Genomic DNA, 21,877 nt, shown 5'->3' with positions numbered 1-21,877 from the left:
ATACGCGCGCGCGCGCGTTTGTGTATTATTTATATAGAAAAATAGATTAATGATTTATCAAAATGTATGTATTATTCATGTATTCGAGCTATGAATGTAAGATAATTATTTATTTCAAATTTTTTACTCTATGTACAGGATATTAATACATTTGTAGTATATTTGACGGATCCAGTTTGTTATTAAAAATATTCTGTTCGACGATGACAGCTGTTTATTAAATGATTAAAAGACTGGACAAGAGATATTAACATAAAGATTATGAAAATTATTGTTTATCATTATAAAATTATTTAGTTATTATATGTATATCTATATAGAGTTAGAAAGAGTAGAATAGGTTGTTCAATAAGTTCTGTCGAACGAAGTTACGTCGTGAACGTACATACGTTTTTTCGCTAGAATGATTTTAACGATAGAATTTTGTTTATGGATTTACATACATATCTCCATTCTACATACGGGACAACTGGAAAGGCTTGAGCCGTTTGTACTAAATGTCCATACATCATGGTGGTGAGATAATGAATAAAGTTTTGAAACATTTTTTTACTTGACAATGTTGACTCAATCAAAATGTTAAATACCAAAAGTAAGAAATACCTTAACAACACAAATAATTATACCCAAAATTAAGTATCTTTATAAATAATGCGCACTGATCGGACACTCAGACATGTGTTCACTTTTTTTTATTTAGATTTCGTTTAAACTGACAATTCCTATGCTGTCGCCTCTTATTGTTTAAATATAAAGGTATTGAGAATATTAAGTATATCAGAACAGAAGAAATATTCTCGATCGCATTTTTAGTTTTCTTGCCAAATCATAAATTGTAATGTATTTAAAATTGTTGTAGGTCATGGTAGCATATAATAATACTTGATGTCAATAATATTATAACATTTTCAATAATTTTTTTATACATGTATATATATATATGATTGTTGTGTTAGTAAAATTTCATCGATGTTGTCAGATGATGTGTTGTAAATATGTGTTAGTAATACTGATGTTGAACAGTGAATAAAAACTACGTAAATGTAACCAAAAATGATTAATAATTTAATGGGGTATTTATTTTTCATCTATACAATTACAAAAGAATGTGTTACTACTAAATTTTACAAAGGTTTAGTAATAATATTATTTTTGTAAATCTTTACATAATACTACTTTATTTATAAAACCTTCATAAACTATAATACAGAAACGAAGTATTAAGGTCTTAATTACATGCACCTATATTTCATAATTAATTTGAAAATTAAATATGAAATATAATTATTTGCCATGCTGTACGCATATAGTTATATAAACATTATATATTGCGTATACTGTAAATACAACTGGTAATTTTAAAAAGATATTATCGTACGCATTACACTATGTTTACATGGCTATATGTAAATTGTGTCCTTTAAATATACAAAAGCAATGTATATGAATTTATTTCTGTCGATTATTAAAGATTTAAAAACAAAAAAGTGTATTTTTACAACCTTTCAGTGTCAGAGTTTTGTAACAGACATATAGGAATAACTTTAAAACTATTACCAAACGATTTCTTTGGAACGCGAGACGATTTGCTGTTTATGCAGGTTGAGTTATCACATACATCTACAATTTCTTTTGACGAATAAATTTTGTTCAAACTATCTAACGAAGAAGCAAGACAATTTTCTTGACTACAAAACGTATCTTTGAGTATTTGCAGAGCATTTATTGCTGGAGAGAGTGTTCTACGAAGGCTGTACGCATTTTGGCCACATTTTGACATTGATTTCTCCGATGAAGATACAGAGCGACTCGTACCACTTAAAGATTCTGTAAAGTATAACATAATACTATGTGCATTTTGTAAAAAGCATATTTCGTACTAGATTGTGGATAATGTTATATTTGAAAATAAACATTTGTACATTCTCTATGCGACGGTAACTATTTGCACAAATTAAAAATAGCTTGCTGCTAGAAAAATAATGTAATAACGCTTTCCAATAGAAGTTTGAATAATGCATGAAATATTCGTAAATTTGTCGGATATTATTCATATATACATAATTTTAGAAATGAAAGAAAAAATTTTTTTTTATTTTACAATTATTTCTTTCCACTTTGCTCTCTCTTTCTCTCTCTCTAATTATTTCTCTTCATTTGTCTTACTTCCCCCTTTTATTGCCCACTCTCAAACCCTGCTTTTTCTTCAACTTCTGTAAATTCTTCAACCATCTCGAATCTTTCTCGAACTTCTCTGAAATTTCTCTTACCTTTTCCCCTCCCCTTCGATTTACTCTCCCTCATTATTTATTAAATATACAGTTTCTATATTTTATTAATTTATTAGTGTATTTAGAAAATATAATTATTCAATTTTAGAATATATCTATTTGTATACTAGGGTAACTGATAAAATAGAGTACAGTAAAATAAGTAAAGATTGTCAAATAAATGTAGATATCGTATATTATTCCGTTTTAAGAATAAATTCTGATATATTTGACCTAAATACGAGTGCCATGGATATATCATAGATATACCCAATTAAAATTTTACCTTTTATCGAACATGGTTTCATCAAAGTAGCATCGGTAACGTAAGACCATTCGTTAATGGATTCTAGAAAATGATAATTAGATCGATACATTTTAGTAAATAATTACATAAACATATTTTCCAAGTACTATCATTCGCCAAGTAAATTTACTTTTCGATGCAATATCAGGTTGCAGGAATATATCAATTGTTCTCTCAGATTCTTGAATGGAGTGCTTTGAAACGCGTGCTTGAGGCATCGGAGGAGGATGTACTTTTTTAACAGTAGGATATAATGGTTGAAGATTTGTTTCTCTTTCGGAAGCCGTTGTCATAATGTAACAAGGCTTATACGCTAACAATATATCTTGTGTACGAAGCATGTTGATTTCTTCTCGCGATATGGATTCGCTTTCATGATCGTCCAAACACCACTTACACATTGACGGTCTTCTGCAAACAGAACATACAACATCCTCTTCTTTGATTTTTTGGATCTCATAAATTCCAGCTATATTTGTCTGAGTATAGGTTGCTTCTGTTTTTGTTTTTAACATCGACTCAAGGATTTTCTTTCTTCTTTGTTCCAATACGTGAGTTTTCTGCGTAGCTGCATTACAAACAAGATTATAAAAATTATAAATTAGTTTCATTGTAAATACAATGTAACATAAAATTATCTTATAAATTATTATTTTACACTACTAACAATGTTTGCATACTTTGGAACTTTGAGCCATGAAATTGAATTTTTTCGACAAATATGACAACTTTTTTTAAAATTCGAAATTCTTTATTATCGCTGCTTTCAATTTTGAAAATTGAATTTTAAGCTCTTTTTCTTATTTTGTCACAATAAAAGAGCAAGAGATTTTAACGGATATTCGTTTATGGTATTTTTATCAGTATTTACAATATAATATTTTAATAGTAAGACTTGAATTTTCTATCACTCGAATAACAGAAACAATTTCATCCCAGGTAATTCGAACAGATTCATCTTCGCCAAAATGAGAGGAATAAAGCACAAATGCTTTCAGTTTCAACACTTTACGGTTGGGTATTTTTTGAAAATGATTCGAATAACGTATAATTGAAAATAATCCGATTGAGACGGTGTTTGAACTCATTTTCACTGAGAAAAACCTCACCAATCCATTGAAAATACTCTCGTGAAAAAATAATGAAAAATAACGAAATTTTAGGGTCGGAAGTTGTAACCTGTACAATAATTTCACAATAAAAGCTTTCAGTCTATTAATGAAGCTTATACTAACGTTTCGAGTCTTGAAGTTCCATAAGTTTCGTGATTACAGTCATCGTTCGCCGAAGAATTAATTCCAAAGTGCATCTGACCACCGTAACAGCATTTCTAGTTACAGTATCGGAAACTAATTGCAACAAATCATCCATCAACGGCTCGATTACAGTCATCGCTTCCTGAGGATCCACCACGACATTGAGTTTCAATTTTCGTAACACATCTTCCTCTTTTTTCCCATGCGATCTGTATGTCACTATAGTTTGAGTATCTTGATCCACCATAGGATATCTGATCCTCTCGGTACATTTATCGATAATTTCGTTTATTATATCGTTTATCATAATTCTACTTTCAATTCCTCTAGAAAGACAATCCTCGAGAATACTCGAAATTACATTTCTCGTTTCGCAATACTCCGATAAGAGTGTTGTATTTGATTTCTTCGGCTCGCAAGTTAAATCGGTTTGTGTTTCACAATCGATGATAAAACTATTCGTAGAATAATTAAACCTGACGTAGGTTTCGGTCTCTTTATCGGTTACTTCCACATCTTCTAAATTTGCCGGGTTGATTATCCATAGTGCACGCGCTATTAAAAAGTGTACAATTTCGTTAACTACCATCTCTGTTTTTTCCTCCTTCGTAACTTCGGACACGAATTTCTCAAGTTCTACTTTTGCGACATCGGTGGACAATTTTTCCGATACAATGTGATTCAATGTTTTAGGATGAAAGCTGATAATTGTTGACACCGCGGTGGTCGTCTTCAACACTGGCATACGTACATCGTTCATGGATGCTGAATATAAATGGTACGCGTCAATAACAAAATCGGTAGAAATTTTTTGATAATTCGATATCGATCCTTATATAGGCAATCAAAAAGATTTCTGTTGCAACCGATAAGTTGCATCAAATAAGTAGCGATTAATACTTTCCTATATTCGATAAATGTACTTTTAAATTCTCTTCTTATATCGAGTACCATTTTAATTAACTCGAGTGAGAAAATTACTTAAAAGTACAATATAATTCCGTGTTAAAATTAATGGTACTCATCATTCGTACGTATGCGTGTTTATTGTAATTTTTTACGTCGATAATTGTTTCCAAAGAGGCGACGAAGGGTCGTTAATTTTGTTTGTATAAGCATACGAACTAGAGAAGAAAACGAAGATCTCGAACAATTTAAATCAGTTTTTTGTACGAGTAGAACGTATATTACGTGTTATTGTAAATTTCTAAGGCAAAAAGAAAGCCAGAAATGATTGAATATTACATTTACCCTTGGTAAATAACGTCCCATTTACATTCGCCCATTCTACCTTGGTACACTAAGAGTTAACACAAATATTATTCGACATTGGCTGCATATAGACACTGTCGCAGTGTCGAATGATTGATAGATATCAATTGATCGAACGACAACAATTTTAATAGTATAGGTGCTAGGTGGGGACAAAGGTTTCACTAGATCTGGAAAATGGACAATTGATGTCTGTTCCAAATCGATGGGCCACAACTATAGGCCAACTCACAATAAAAGACAATGGGTCTCTAAACTGTTGTTATTCCCTAGCAACAGCAGAAGTGGTAATTCAAAGCTGGAAAGAAGATGAACGAGACAGCACACAATTATGTAATTGTAAGTAGTATTAATAGATGTGACCGTTTTGACCAATAGTACACTACAGCTGAAACACTTGCGTGTCAGTAAGAATGGAACTAATTGTAAGTCACTGAGACCAATTGGACCTGTCTTCCTTCCAACTCTAAATTGTACGCTCCAGGGTCCAAGACACAATTGAAATTGGACAATTGCACAATTGGAAGTGCAGTGAGACAGCATCACACATTGATAACATCCGTCGATTTATGCATGCATGCTTGAAGAATTTCAAACTTGACAAATTTCACTTTCGCTTGGCCGAATAATACATTAACGAAAAACTTATCAGAATTAAGCAGTGCGTGAGAAGACTTCCAAGTAGAGTGACATTGGTGACTGATATTCAATTGACTTCCGATTTGAAATAGTCATTTAAAATGACTAGTTCTAACAAATTTTGTACCAGTGTGTTTACATACAAATATCAAATCGATAAACGTCGATTATTCAATCGCTAAAGTCAACGATAACGTAACGCATGGCGTTTCGCGAAAAATGAAGGAAATGTAGATGTAAATAGACATTGGAAATTTCGGTACTACGTACTCATAATGTCTTTGTAATATTCTAAGGGCGGACACGGCGAACTCATGTACATCGTTTGTGAAGCTTCATCTCGATATTCAACAGAAATCTCCACGATCGGTGTTCCCTTTAAATATGTTTGATTTTCTGCATCTTGTTTGGGTCTTTCCGTGAGAAAGTCTTCATGAACCATATACCAAGACTCTTGTAATGATTCTTTGGAGTCTATGAATTGTCTATGAGTAAACGATCGTCTGTACACAATTTTATCTTCTAGAACTAATGGTACGTCCGGTGTTGAAGACAGGATTGCTGTCGTTAAAATTTGTCTAAGCGTTGCATCTTCCTCTGGAGTTACTGTGAAAATGGTTTGACCCCATGCGTCCTCTTTTTTCACATCGGATGACATCTAACATGAAAAATAGTACGATGTGCGAAAAATAAAATTAGACACTAGGTTCATTACTCTAACATTATTAATCTTTCGATATTTTTTAGATCTTTGAAGGTGGCTGGATGCACTCTTTGATTTCTTAAGTACCTTTAAGATAAATTAAATAAAATAAATTAAACAGTTTTCTTAAACGATATTCTTTCATTTTGTAAATTCATTATTATTGATAATATTTACTTTGATCAAAAATTGAAAGTAGATTACTATACACGGACTCCACTTCAGTATGATATTTTGTCAATGGATCACTTTCACTATTTCGAGATGTCATTTCAAAGTTTTCATAGTAGTTTTTCGCCAGTTTAAGCAAACATAAATTTTCATAAATTTTCCAATAAAAATTTCACATATTGAAAGGTTATAAATTCTCCGATCTGTCAAAAAGATTGACATTTGATTATGTATGTATATGTATACGTATGTGTATGTACATATTACACATACTCGTATATTTTTGTAAATTGAGTACTAAATACTCTCTGAAAATTTACATTGTCTTTTGTACTATATAACTCAATGCTGAATAACGAATTATTTACGTGTTCGATCAAATTGTTTTATAACTCTTTCACTATTTAAAATAATAGAATTATTTAAATAATCTTTAAAAAAGTGCATGCATGATCGTCTGAAAAAGTAAAAATTACAACTGAATATGATTATTTTTCTTAAATTAACATTCCATACAGATGATGTATTTGTGAGTAACAGTTAGTCTTAAATGTTAGCGACATAATAATTAAAACTTTAAAAATTTTACCCTATGCAAATTGCAATAATATTGTGCAACCAAAGGATTTATTATACAAGCAGCGATTGTATATTATACAAGCACGAAGTTAATTGTGTCCAGTAACGATGTAATGTATTCATAATGAAATATTGTACACGTTTTAAAATATAATATTGTTTCTTAGCAATTTACCCAGATATTTTTTATCTCTAGTAGGTATTCTGAAGATACGAAATTATTTTAAAAGTATTCAATTTATTGAAAAATTCGTGTTACATTTCAGTTTTAGTATATATTATATTATTTAATATACAAAGTATTATAAAATTGAAAAAATATAGATGATCAAATATAAGTAGTGTATAACGTAAATCTGATCTATTACATTATTCTACTTTCTTTGTTCCAGTAGTGAGGATGTTGCTTTGACTACTGCGACGAGCCCGAGTTACACAACTCTGATATAAATAAATCGCTAATTGCAAGCTAGACGTTTCGTACTGCTATTTTAACAACAAATGTTCGTATTTCCATTGGTTTTAAAAGTATGTTTATCATTTGTTCTTCAACTTTTACCGGTTGACTACTATTTTCTTCTTTTTCAAGGATATCGTTCGTTTCGATTTCCCATTTCATACGATTCATATCTGCTAACCATTGATTGCCACCCAATGTAGTTTCTTCCACGGATAATATTATGAAAGTCGAAAACAGGTCCTAGTATAACGAAAATAAGGAAAATGAATAAATAATTCTATATAAGAGCTCTTGCTAAAAACAGACCATCTTAATCCATTATGTACCAAATTATTTTCGTTTTTCAAAATGAATGATTACTGTCTATAAAATTGTGTAGGGACCAAACAGACCTGAATATTAATTTCCACAGGTTTAGATAAGTTTTCGGTTTCACCCACTTCGAAAATGTGTTCTAGCCTCAGTAGGACTGTATCATCTTTCCATGGCTCCAAAGTTAGGATGTGGACATTTGGTGGTAGGGCTTTCGCAAGACCTGATTTCTGAAAAAAGAATCTGTGAATTTCTGATTTGTCTTCATTCACATCGTATAGGTATAAAACTGATACTTGTTAAAATTTAATCTAGTTAAAAAGTATTGTTACGAACTGTGTATCAATACATCACATACACTAGTGCCTATAATTATTACGTGATTCTATGAATATAAGATACATACTTTCAACATAGATGGTAAATAATTCTCATTGTCACTTGCAGAGTTTTCTCTCATTGGTGTAATAAAAGTCCATGGACGAAGCAATGTTTGAAGTGTTAAGGATTTCTCCTTTATCATAAATTCGTCCAAATTTGATACACTGCCTCCAAATATGTAGTGTGTACCCCTGACTACTAAACCTTCACCAAATGCAGATTCATTTAGTGCTTCTCCTACACCAAATGCATCGTCTCTTAAAAGTCTTCTATGAACCTGTAACATATTGAAATGTATATGGGGATCTGAGTGTGTATGTATATACACTTTACAAAGTTCGTGAAATCGATTGTGTAAAAAGAGAATATTATTTATTTAACGATATCTATTTTACCAAGTCCAACATTAATTTAGACAGATGTACGTACTAATAGATCTGAAGCAGGAAAAATCTATATATTGAAAGTTGTAATATACGAAATAAAAAATTTTAATTGTTTAGTTCGTAATTCAAATATAAAATGTTGATTTGAAAAGTTAATCTAACGCTACAATACGTAAATATATTAGCTGACAAATTTAATAACATTCCTGATGTTAATTTAATAACATCCCTAATATCATCTGATATTATTTAAAACAAATAAGACACTGAACTGAAGCCACGTGGATACCTGATAGGAAAATGATCGGGCCAGTGTTTCGAACCCCAAGAATTTTATTTAAATTATCGAATAATAATAGATAGAAATTTTGTCTGTCCGTTTTAAAAATTAGAAGATATTTGGCACGTCCTTAAGAGAAAACAGCTAAACCTATCAATTTCAACTTTTACGCATGTATCGACTTATGTTTAAGCATACCATGATATTTCAAATATAACTAATTGATTTTATTAAAGTTATACATTGTTGCGTGCATTTTCGCGGTTGATATAAAATTCTTGTTTTAGTTATTAGAAATAAAAAGTCAAAGAGATTCTCAATTTACGTAAGTGTTATCAGGTAAACTCTGCATACCACTACGTGTATGCATTAGTATCAAATTCTAGTAACGAGTATACGAAGTATTATTTAGTTTTACCATTAATTCAATTTCTCCATCCTCCATACTACTTCCACCTTCTGTTCTATCAGTTAGTACGCTCAGTTTAAGGGATTTTTCTTCATCCTTCAAGAAGATTTTGCTGGTAACTGGGTAATAGTTACCGGATACTTCTTCATCCAATTGTACTTTCCAGGTTGGACGGTAATTTCGTTTTCGTTTTAACATCTCGCGACCGTTACTGTCTGTATAAAATTCTCCAGCGGAATTTAAGTTGCTTCGATACTTTGTCACCACTTCTTTGCCAATTTTGTCCCTAAAATTGAATTCAATGCAGCTTTTCTCGTACGATTTTACGAAACTGTTATTTCAATCAGAATCATATAACACGGTAAATTGAAGCGAAGAATTATAAACAATCACCTTTCATAAGATCATTTTTTACATAGAACACTACACTTTTTATCTTACTCGTTGGTGTCATAACGATCAATAAGACGAGTTCAATGAATCTTTAATAGACCGACATTCAATATAAACGATTGAAAATACGCAATAATTCCCTTACGAAATATATTTTGCAATAAAATTAAAGAATCGTTAATTTTGGGCTGAAAAATTGTCGATATAAGTTGCTGTAACATTGTGAAAACAAATTGCCCAACAATGTATCTAGACTCATTTCAAAGAGTTCTTTTCTTCGAAAATTTTACAAATTTAGAGGCTTAATAAATTTGTTTCGCAATTCTTTTTACAATGTATTCGAATGCAAATACTTCCCTTTACAAGGCGCTATTAAAAGTTGTTGTACGATTGTTTGTTACCAATTTCGATTGATTCTTGAATTTTACTGCGAAGTATTCAAATATTCCCAATATTAATATATTATGTTTAATTAAATAAATATGCACACACTTACTCAACAGGTATTGGTCCAACAAGCCATTCGAATTCAATATATTCTTTTGTATTATACAGTCGAATTACCTGACTAACCCAATTGTTAACTTTTTGATGAATTTCTTGCACCACTGAACCTGTAATGGAAATAAATTTAAACTCGTTAATTTAACGTAATAATTGAACTTTGTGAACCAGATCAGTTGTAAAGAAAAAACAAGTTGGATACTTCTAGAATCGATAAGAATAGCTGATAAATGAATATGTTATACAAAAACTGTCTGACGAGTAACGAAGTGATTATTCTAAGTTTGCTACTGAATTATTTTCAATCTACCTCTTCTGTAAATCTCATATTATTACACATGCTTGTACGAATATTATTAAGTGGTCCACTATGTATCTAATTAATCTTGCGTCTTGAAATAATGTCAAAGTTTTTAAAAACGTAATTAAAAAGATCAATCCAGTAACAATTTCTCTTTAAATGATTATTACTCTTATATTACCTTTGTACATTTTATAAGAACCGGTCGATTCTAAATTATGAATTACATTTTTGGGTCTGAAGATATATGCGCCCGAAGATCTGTTTTCGCTCTTTTCATTATTTCCCTCCGCTCCTTCGTAATACTGGAACGTTTGTGTCAAATTCATATTTTTCTCTTTCTTCCATCTCACAGAAACTTGGTTATTCTTGTCAACGGATATATGATAAAACTGTAAAAAGAAGAGACTCTCTCATTGCTAGAATAATTTTTCTTTTCAAAGTTTCAAATGATGGATTTTAAAAATCAAGAGCTTTTTTTAAACGCAATTGCGATTAGTAATACCTCGTTTTCGATGAAATTCGCTTCATCGATCTGTGGTGTACCCTTCGATAATTTTACGATCTTGTAGGAATTATAGCCCAAAGCCGGAATTGTTGCAAGAAATACGAGTTCGTGCGTTGTGTTTCTCTCTCTTCCAGGTATAACAGTTACAGAAGTTGGGATAGGCACCAGTTGCGAACGAATGTCACTATTATCTTGAAAAATATTTAATTATTGTGACATATTTTACACAAAACTGTTTTTCCATTTTTTGAAATTCAAAATGTTTTCTATCGATACAATCGTGTTCAAATAACATAGGTTTTTAAATGTACTCGTTAGTGAAAGATTATGAAATTAAATTGCAGTGTTCTGAATATATGTAATAGTTAATTTATCGAATTATTAAATTACGATAATTATGATAGAGCATAATACCTGAAAGATCTACTATCGTGTATTTGCCTTCTTGAACAGGAACACGCATCGGTGTATTAATTGTGAAACTTAGAGGATTGTAGATCGTGAGCATAAAATGTTCATCTTCTGTGTATGGACAGGAACTGATGTTCAATTGCATGCAAGAATACATCTCCTGTGTTGGTTGCTCTAATACTTCGTACTTGCGTGCTTTCCATTTCCTATATAACAAAAAAAAAAAAATAACACGTGATGTTTTTAATTAATAATTGCATATTTCCAAAACTGATCAACGATAAGAGAAATGAATAAATTTTCTTAGAAGAACCAAACCGAATGTTGCACAACAATTAGGTCGATGTTCGCGTTTAATAAATATCGTTCAAATGAATTTGTAAACATTTATTTCAAGTTTTGGTCAATTCGCTCAATTTCGTTCAAACGCAGATATTAATATCAAGTTATATAAGTAGATTATATTAAAAATAAAAAAAATACAATTTATACCGTTGCTTAATAAATCGATTCTATGAGGCAGGTGATGGTCAATGTTGTAAGGAATAATAATGATAGATTGCGTGGTCAAAGTCGACGATTATTATATATTACATAATATTTTCATAATATAGTGTGAATAATATTCACATTACCTTATAGCTTCGGAAATAATTTTTGTTCCTTGTTGTATGTTTTCGTATAATATACGCGCATAATCATCAGCGACTAATTGCTTTTCGGTCCCGGTTACTGCATCATGATGTTGCATTACACCCATTGCTTCACGGAAATATTCTAATTCTTCATCGTATTTTACGTTAGTCAATGCGGACAATTGTTTGCTAATCTGAAATTATATTTAAAATTATTTCCGTTCGTTTTATATTTTAGAATTATTTATTACAATTTTTGAGCTTTTCGTGAATCCATTGTAAGAATAGAAAATAATTAAAGGATACATTATAAGTTTACAATTTTACCATCTCAATGTATTCTTAACGGGACAATTATAGTTAAAATGTCAAAAAATCGATTTTTTTTTAGAACTTCAGTGTGAAAAGGATTAATTAAGCAATATTTAAAATGAGTGTAAAATGATTGTACCCGAAATTATGGCGAATCATAATCGTTTAGGAGTTATCTCGTCAGGTGCGAATGGAATGCATGTATACCTATCCCATGCACGCCTGAGGACATGATCCTTGATCGAATGTTTCCATATTTTGTAAGAGAATCATTATTATAATATTACCAATACAAACAACTCAAGTAAACGTTATTTTGTTGTACCTGTAAAATATTATTTCCCACTCTTTCGAAGAATTTAATCGTTGGTCTGGAAGAGAAGAAACCAGTCCAATAAGAGTGAGGATCACTAGCGTAGGGGAAAAAGTCATCAGTCTTTGTTGACCACTGAATGTTTGCTTGGTTTACTGCTTTCAAGTAGCACGACGGTGTCGAGTAAAATACATTTATTTCCGTATTCATTTCCTTCGAGTACCTATTAAATACGAAATAATTAGTTTTAAATATTGTTATTAGAAATAAATACTTGTGAAAAATAGTAAATGTTTGAACGATATAATAGAATTGCACAGATTTACTATACGAATTTATTCATTGCGTTGTCATGAAGAACAATTCGCTCGTTTTCATTTTTTTTAAATCTAGATCGTAGACGATACTGTCGATCCCAGTTTAAAGTAAAAGAGATCCCCAATGCCTTGAAAAACCTTTATCGTTTGTCTCAAGCTATGAACATCTGCCATCTTTTACAAATATAACTATCTCCCCCTGTAATACTCGTCGATCAATCGCTAATGGATAACGTCATCGACCTTTGCATCGACAGATCTCTACATACAAACACAAAACTATCGCCACAATGTTTAGACAGCGATACTGTTTTAGAATCCTCTGGTAAGAGAATCATCCTGTACGTTTCTTTATAGCGAACTGTGTAGCATGAAATTTTGGCATCTCATTCAACGATCGGGCAATTAATTTTATAAGAGGAAAATATCGATTCTAAGTGAGAAATTTAAATTCTTTAATTGTGTCATTTTCATTCGTAATCTGCCTCAGTGTCGTCTACTATCTATTTCTGATTCTGAGAATAAACGTTACTCGTAGACGATCGCCTGCTAGAAGAATCTTAGAGAAAGAAGAACATGTTTATACGTAAATATTATAAACGATATATGACATTTTTTTTCAATTTCTAAGAAATTATTGTTACGTGCAAGACACCCATGGAACGATTAACTCGAAGAACACCCTACTGAAGAGATTGAGAAGGTTCTTCAACCACCTGCTCTTCATCCTTCAGGTACCAGTCACTTGTTACCAGTATCATATATGTAATTATGATTATTATTGCGGCTCTTCGGCGCTGTTCAGATCAAATGTTAATAATAATTTTCCTCTACACGACAACTTCTACTACGTACTACGTTAGGCCTTGATCATTCGACAAACATCGCGTCTCTATACTCAATTAAGTGTTCAGTTTGATTTTCGGCAAGCTTTCATCAATTATGCTACAACACTTTATTAGATCTCTCAAAAGAAATATTGCAACACGAGTCAAACGTAATTCAATTTTCACTCGACTCTACGCTGTAAATATAGGATCTTTTCAGTATTTCATATTCTTTCAGAATTTCATATTCTTTCAGAATCTCATATTCTTTCAGAATTTCATATTCTTTCAGAATCTCATATTCTTTCAGAATTTCATATTCTTTCAGAATTTCATATTCTTTTAGAATTTCATATTCTTTCAGAATTTCGTATTCTTTCAGAATTTCATATTCATATTCCTTCATAACTTTTACCCCTGATTCCATAGACGAATATTCGTCTATAATATAATTATATCTACTTTACCTGATCAATCTATCCAAATTAGTGAACCACATTTCGGCATGTTGATAATTGAAATCCTCACCCATTGTAAGAATAATATTATTAGTCTTGTAAAATGCTGCCTGGCGTTGCACAGATGCCGAAAACTGTTCGATCTATAGATAGAATAGTATATTTTGTTTACCGTTAGCGGGCATAAGGGACTATTACAATTTTAAGACCTTTTCTTCCTTTCCACCTGTGCTACGTGCTTATACGTCGCGAGACAATGATTCTTTAATGAAATGAAACTATTTCTACTAAATTAATACCTTATTAATTTATCCATATTAACGAAGTACATTTCCGCATGTTGAAAAGTGAAATCTCCTCCCATTGTTATTATAACGTTATTTGTACGATATACTTCGGCTTGTTGAACCACGTATTGTAAAAATGTATTGATCTGTCAGGTAAGAGACATTACATTTACAATATAATCAAAACTTTTAGTTAATATTGATGTTTTCTTTAAAAAGCGTCGACAAATATTTAAAACAATTACCAAAGCGTTTTAATCGGTTTGTATGTTAGTTTTGACTTTATATTACGACAGTAACAAAAAGGAAGGGAATATAAGGTCAACGAATACATTTACTAAACTTGAAATCATGTTTTGCAACTTATTTGTCTGTGTCTGTGACTTAAAGTACCATGCATTGTTTTCAATATACTCGATTTCTGAATTCTTCAAACATAATAATAAATAATGCGTTTCCTTGGTTGCACGAAACTCGTTAATTGAGCAATATAAATTAAAAACTAAAACCAACAAATCTTCATAGGTAAATCTGGAAAGATCTGGAAATAATCGTTGGTAACAGTACATTATAATTTAAGAAAATGAATCTTTGAAATGAATTATATTCGATAAGTGAAAAATGTTCAGATACGAAAAATCACACAGTTGGGAAAAAAATACATCGACTTAAAAACGTACCGGCGATTTAGCAACATAGATAGTAGTTGATTATACAGCATCCGGTTGTAAAACAATTCTTTGTACGATGAAAATCGTAAACAAAAGCCACAGTGTCATACAGTTAACTATCGCACTCGTCAAAATTTAAATTACAAGCATACTGTATTATAAGTCACTTGAGACCCTGCACAGAACATGATTCAACAATAAATTGTATTATAACGTGCTACGTACCCTTTCACGAACATTATAATCTGGACTAGAGGGATCATCAATTATCGGTTCGTCAGCACACAAAATATCGAAGCAGAAACCCGGTGGTGGCGAATAAGTATTGAATAATGCAACCGTAAACAAGTTTGCACGAGATCCTGTAATAAGAAATATAATCAAAGTATAATCTTTCAGAATTTTTCAGATGATTAGGGAAATCAATCTAGGAGATAAGAACTATGAATGTGTTGTTTTGCACTCATACGTCCCGTTTTAAGTGAAGGAAATTGCATTGTACAATAATATTTTAAATTTCTCGGTACAAACCATATCCTTTTGAAAAAAGGTTTCAATATTATATTAGCATTGTAATCCGCATTATTCTGGTCTGAAAACACGTGTGCTCTGTGAGTAGTGTCTATTTAAAATACTCATGCTCGAATCATGAATCATTAGATCGGTTAATCTCTCGTTAAATTAACTCAGGATCTACTATTCGAATTCGAGAGAATAATACAACTACATTAAAAATGTTTATTTGTACAATGTTGCATTTTTAGACCCGACTGCTGAAAAAAGTCTTTGTACTTTCAAGATTTCAATAGTTCTGTTTTTATGACGTAACTCTTTTAAGATATTCATACACTCATCTTGTACCTTGTCTGTGCTGATGTTTCTCTACCTCTTGCGTTTTCTCTATTTTGCAAGAGGAATAACTTTCTCTCTTTTAAATTGATTTAGTAGTATTAGATTGTTACCTAAATTTGAACTTCCTTTCCAGACGAATTCCATGGCTTTATCTTGCAGTCTACGTTCCTTGTCCTGATAATCAAGACGACCAAAGAACATACCATCAAATCCTAATTGTGCGAATAATGATGCCTGTTCTCTGGAATGACCGAAAGGATCTATTTGCCATCCTATATGTGGTCTTGCACAGCTTCCGAATGTATCGTTAAGTCGCCTAGAAAAGTTAACAAAAAATATAATTATAATACAAAATAACGCAGAGATAGTACGACATTAATCAATTTTATTATTTTACTGTACTTGCAAATAATGTATAAAATAATTTAACATTTTGAAAGTAATTTATATTATTTCGATATTAAGTATGAGTATAATAGTGATACATTTGGTACAACAAGTACAGTGCTACTGGCAGTTCTCTTTTTATTAGTTGTAAGTTTATAATTTGTCCAGTGGATATATGATAATTTCTTTTATTCTAGATCACGTAGCATGTAGATGACAATCCTCAGGATGGCTGTTTAATTTTTATTACATTAACAGACCAGTAAGTTGTTTTTTTATACGTGTTGGATTGGGATTCATTTTCATTTTGTTTTTCTTTTTCTCTTATATGTACATTAGGCCTTTATTTGTCTACTTTAAATACTTTTTCGTCGTACTCTCCAAAAATTGTGACACCAAATGGAATAATGATCCTCGAAATATCTTGTTTTAATTTAAATTTTCATTCTTACCTGAATCCCCAGGTGTACTGGTCGACAAGTGAATGATAGTGAGTAACTGCCTCGTCGTTCATGCTCCATCCACCACCAATAATTTCCAATCTACCTTCATTTATCAGATTTCTGACTGCCTCTTTCGTCTCTTCATTTTGACGTAACCACCACTTCCATAAGAAAGCAGTTTCTACATAGATGAATCTGATGAAATAAATACAAAATATTTTGTGCAACATATAATATTACATTGTAAAACTTATGGTTTTTTCTATAGTTTCTTAGAATCATACTGTATACTATATTGCTGAAAGACATTGCACGCTCGATGTTTAATCCAATAAATAAATAAATAAATATTATTATGAAGTACAATCACATTTTTGATACAATATCGGAATATCACTAATAACTTGTCAATTATTAGAGCAACTTAGACAGCAAAAAAGTTCGTGCAATGTTTATATAACTATATTAATTAACATAACAAATTGCACTTTAACACGTCGAGTACTTTTCTTTTCAAGAAATCTCAAATACCACCCACTTATCGATTCAAGATAACTCTCTTAATTAAAGCAGCTACTCAGCAAACAGAAGATCAAAGTTCAAGTTCCAGTTCAGCAATCCCATCAATCAATTGTTTTTTTTTTTAACAGTTGTCAATAATAATTGAAATTTTTAATTAAAGACTGATACAATATTTAGAATTACCTTCTATCGGGATTATCTAGTAACGCCTTAATAACACTGTCCAGAATATACTGCACACCCGCCTTCTGAATTCTTGTTCGACCTTCGTTAAAACAACAAACAAACGAAATTTAACGTTATGCGTAATAAATGTCATTTTTAACGTTACTTTAGATTTTTACGATAATATTTCCGGACATACTTCCGAAATAATACTGATCAACCGTTTTCAACCAGCCGACATCGTCGTGAGTGTGAGCCACTAGATGAACGTTTAATTTCTTTGAATCTACAGCTGGACATGCCTGTAAAACATAAATTATGTACAATACAACTAATTTGCAAAACAAAAAATAAAATACAAATTTGCGCGAGTTTTCTTCTAGATATACTTTATTTACAACAATAAGGAAACTTCTGTAAAATTTTAATACATTGCGTTCATTTTCAATTTTTTAACATTACTGTATAAATTTCTGAACACTAACGTAATATTAGTATTATTTAACGTAGAATAAATATAATTTTTCTACTTTAAAACATTGGAGTACTCAACACTTTAAGTGATAAAATCGCACAGATTTTTTTATATAGATCGAAAGTACGTGTCACAAAGATCGTGAAAATACAAATTAAAAATACTACCAAAAATTGACCTGACTTTCAAAAATCAAAAGAAAGAATGAAAGGACGAAAAATAAGTGGAAAAAAGTGACAAACCGTCTGTTTAGAATTAATTATCTTCATTACATACTGTAATAAATGAGTGCTAATAAAGTAATGGTAAATGATAATTAGAAAAAATTATTACTAAGAAATAATACTACGAATGAAATCGTGACAGTGAATAATTATCTAGTACATTATGATAGTTTTGTAAATCAAAATGTTTGAAAAAATAATTAAAGCAATAATAATTTACACAATGACTGCAACGAGCGAACATTGCTCTTCTTATATCTTGATCAGCAAGACTATTAAAACTTGGCAATGTTCTGAAACAAAATGCAGCTGGTATTTCAAAGATAACAATATCTATTTCTACTGCATAGTCAGTTTTAAACCAAGCATACTTGATCATATTCTTATATCTTTCAGCATTTCTAACAATTACTTGCTATATAATAAAGATGATTAATTTTGGTTCATTTTATTGGTTAAAGATGGTTTGTCATTCTCTTCCCCTCGTTTTTCTTCTTCTCTTCTTTCACCTTTGTTTCCACCTTACTAGTTTTTAATACCATTTTTAATTTGCATTTTCGTGACCTTTGTGACAAACATACAAGATGTTCAGCACAACTGATCCCAATCATAGTTGAACGATAGAACAAATATTCATTAGGCAAGATTAAAGATATTAATGTAAAAATGATATTGGATGATGTATGACCTGGTGTATACTCTATCTACTCATACATCTACTCCGAAAGTGTAGACGTTTTAAAAATTTCAAGATCATCTTTATTTCTTTAAATAGAGCTATACATTTTTATATACATCGATAGATGCATCTCTTTGTTCTCTGTAGAAAAGTATTAAAGTACTTTGGTCGAAAATTGATTACGTTAGAAAATACTTGTATTTTTTTAATATTATATTTGAACCCACACGTGTACTGTATAACGCTGATCAGTTGAAATCAGGAACGACACAGTTTGTCCTCACTTTTGATGAATTCGACCAATAGCGGAAATACGAGTATGTGTAACCCTACTCTATATTTCCGTGCAAATAGGCTCGCTTACTTCGCTATGACCAATCTGACTCGCACTTCTTTTAGACTTCAACTTACCAGTGTTATGCAATACCGTAGATATACAAAAATTTAGCACTGTTTCTAGATGCTGAAACGGCACGAGGGAAAGGGGAATTATCCACTCGCATCAAATTGGGCAGGTGTAGAAGTTCAACGAAACAAAATACCACAAAATGAGATGCAAAACCCACCTAACATGAAATACGTTCGTGAACTTAATCGTTGCATCTCACTTTGTCGTGTTCCTCTTTACAGACCCTGGTCATCGAATGAAATCGTGACAGTGAATAATTATCTATTACATTATGATAGTTTTGTAAATCAAAAAAATTGAAAAACTAATTAAAGCAGTAATAATTGTCTTAGCTAGGACTACTGTAATAGTTAGGACTACTCGAGTATTGCTAAAAAATGTTAAACTTCAAAGTTCCGCGACATTATTAAAATTTATTGAAAACTATTGTAATGGGGAAACAAATTAAAGCTTGAACCTTCTACTTTGCAATTCCTTTGGTCAGTTTTACTTTGGTCAATGTCTAAGGGACCAAATCCTCCCTTCAAGAGGGGGAGATTGTTATTTCTCCCTTGAGATTGTTATTTCTAGAAAAGTTTCAAACTTTGTTTAGGATGCATTCCATTCAGATTGAATGTCAACGCAGAATGTCTGTATATGACAAAGAATGAAATGATTAAAAAAAATCATTAATATTTGTAATCTTAAATTCATTCTCTTAACTGTTCTGATTTTTAATCTGATCTCTTAACTGTTCTGATTTCTAATCTGATCTCTTAAATGTTCTGATTTCTAATCTGATCTCTCAGCTGTTCTCTATCAAATAATAATATTTAAATTTCCGATACCGAGCGAAAATGGGATATTCGTACCGAAAGTCGAGTTTTCCAAATTATAATATGGTAATTTTTATCGCATATTCAAATTCTGTGCAAAAAGATATGAAAGTTTTGTCTCGAACAGTTTTCCTGAAAATACTTTATCTCGACCCCTAAATATAAACGAATAAACACTTCGTTAAAAAGTTATAACGAAAACATAAAATTACAACAAACTTTCTTCTAATACATTATAGAGTGTAAACAAATCGATAATATTTGTGTAATGTGTTTATGCGCATTGTGTTTACTAGATATTTAAAATCGTTGAAGGCAATCCATGTTGCTTCTATCAATTAGTTCTATGTACAATCTAATTCAATTTTTCAATAATGTCGATCTTGTATCGACAAGTATGGCCATCATTTTCAAATACCGTGGTAACGGTAAAAGATTCACCTTCAACGATGTCAAATGGTAAACACAACGTGCATAAACAAATTATTCAAATATCATCGACTTATTCTTATGCTATAATGTACCAGGAAGAATTCGATATGATTTCATATAGACTCACCCCCTACCCAAGTGTACGATTTCCAACCCACCCTGTATCTATTTATGTATACATAGAATAAAAAATATTCCAATTCACTAATTTTATTTAAGACTATACACAAATATATAAATATACATAGAATAAAAGATATGTGTATATAATTTAAAACACATAAAGATATGTGTGTGTAATTTATAATTTACATCACTTACATATATATATTTTTTAAAATTGTATACATATATCTTTTACTCCATTTCTTTTTCATTAATTTCCATACCCTTTTTTTACAGGTAAACCCTTACTTTATTCATTATGATGGATTACAATTATCAGTGATGTTAATAGCAATATACAATGGTTGAAGTCACCACTTATTTTTCGAAATTTCAAAATACCATGTTTGATCTTAGCAATTAATTAACATACCTCGTATCCACATGTCTTGGTAACTGTTCTTCTGGGTATACTTGCTGCTTCTCCATAAGTGAACAACAGCAAGAAGGAAACCAATGGAACCAAAACATCGAACCACATTGTGACCAAACAGTGTTGAACACTTTCAGTACAACTGCTGAAATAATCACAGTCTCTTTCTACTTATACTATCTTTCTACACTGACGTTTCTGCGCTTGCGTTGCAGATAAAAGTGTTTGGTCATATTGACCGTGTATACCATCATACAACGGACAAAAACATCATTTTTATTTATTACACGCTATTTTTTCATAACACAAATTTTAAAAATTTTTGTTCCTTATAATTTTAGCCTTATAGTTAATTAGACTGCACGGCCAATGTACAAAACATTAAAATAAAGGTAGCGCAACTTTATTATCAATATTTCATTAATCATTATCTATGAACCTCTTTTTGTCCGGTTCAACAAGACACATTTACATAACGTTCTTTGTAAATTATAAGATCTAAAGATACATCATTTCTGTTAAACAATATCGTAATTATAATCGTAGGTATTAACTATAGAAACAAAATTAAAAA

At 30.9% G+C, this 21,877-nt stretch overlaps 2 protein-coding genes across 3 annotated transcripts; both read right to left on the bottom strand.

Moving 5' to 3' along the window:
* Nucleotides 1-368: 368 nt before the first annotated feature.
* LOC143150673 (uncharacterized) lies at nucleotides 369-6,402 on the bottom strand. The gene is made up of 12 exons (XM_076319120.1): nucleotides 6,015-6,402; nucleotides 3,813-4,598; nucleotides 2,708-3,145; nucleotides 2,557-2,619; nucleotides 1,503-1,827; nucleotides 1,386-1,418; nucleotides 1,293-1,296; nucleotides 1,177-1,242; nucleotides 927-1,088; nucleotides 687-736; nucleotides 444-603; nucleotides 369-398 (listed from the first exon to the last, which is right to left on the bottom strand). The coding sequence occupies exons 1-12, from the start codon at nucleotides 6,400-6,402 to the stop codon at nucleotides 369-371; spliced, it is 2,505 nt and encodes an 834-aa protein (XP_076175235.1).
* A 1,027-nt stretch (nucleotides 6,403-7,429) lies between these two features.
* On the bottom strand, nucleotides 7,430-21,449 carry Lmanii (Lysosomal alpha-mannosidase II). 2 transcript variants are annotated; one of them, XM_076318418.1, is made up of 17 exons: nucleotides 21,304-21,449; nucleotides 17,931-18,033; nucleotides 17,750-17,831; nucleotides 17,054-17,239; nucleotides 16,325-16,530; nucleotides 15,588-15,724; nucleotides 14,704-14,837; nucleotides 12,815-13,025; nucleotides 12,178-12,371; nucleotides 11,546-11,748; nucleotides 11,129-11,322; nucleotides 10,805-11,015; nucleotides 10,315-10,432; nucleotides 9,435-9,711; nucleotides 8,376-8,627; nucleotides 8,050-8,199; nucleotides 7,430-7,897 (listed from the first exon to the last, which is right to left on the bottom strand). In XM_076318418.1, the coding sequence occupies exons 1-17, from the start codon at nucleotides 21,409-21,411 to the stop codon at nucleotides 7,667-7,669; spliced, it is 2,997 nt and encodes a 998-aa protein (XP_076174533.1). In that variant the 5' UTR covers nucleotides 21,412-21,449; the 3' UTR covers nucleotides 7,430-7,666. The 2 variants fall into 2 exon arrangements, with proteins under 2 accessions (XP_076174533.1, XP_076174534.1); XM_076318419.1 differs by lacking the exon at nucleotides 14,704-14,837 and adding an exon at nucleotides 14,414-14,547.
* Between the last annotated feature and the right edge of the window lie 428 nt (nucleotides 21,450-21,877).

Source organism: Ptiloglossa arizonensis, chromosome 8 (assembly GCF_051014685.1).
Source record: "Ptiloglossa arizonensis isolate GNS036 chromosome 8, iyPtiAriz1_principal, whole genome shotgun sequence".
In the NCBI taxonomy this organism is placed as follows: Eukaryota; Metazoa; Arthropoda; class Insecta; order Hymenoptera; family Colletidae; genus Ptiloglossa; species Ptiloglossa arizonensis.
This window is presented reverse-complemented; position numbering and strand designations above follow the sequence as displayed.

Coding starts and splice junctions, on each gene's coding strand:
- LOC143150673 (XM_076319120.1), bottom strand. CDS start 6,402: ATGTCATCCGATGTGAAAAAAGAGGACGCATGGGGTCAAACCATTTTC. Junction 3,146..3,812: donor GGAACTTCAAGACTCGAAAC/GTTAGTATAAGC, acceptor TTTGTAATGCAG/CTACGCAGAAAACTCACGTA. Junction 604..686: donor CGAAATCTAAATAAAAAAAA/GTGAACACATGT, acceptor TGTGTTGTTAAG/GTATTTCTTACTTTTGGTAT.
- Lmanii (XM_076318418.1), bottom strand. CDS start 21,411: ATGTGGTTCGATGTTTTGGTTCCATTGGTTTCCTTCTTGCTGTTGTTC. Junction 11,016..11,128: donor CGAATTTCATCGAAAACGAG/GTATTACTAATC, acceptor TTCTTTTTACAG/TTTTATCATATATCCGTTGA. Junction 9,712..10,314: donor GTTGGACCAATACCTGTTGA/GTAAGTGTGTGC, acceptor ATTCAATTTTAG/GGACAAAATTGGCAAAGAAG.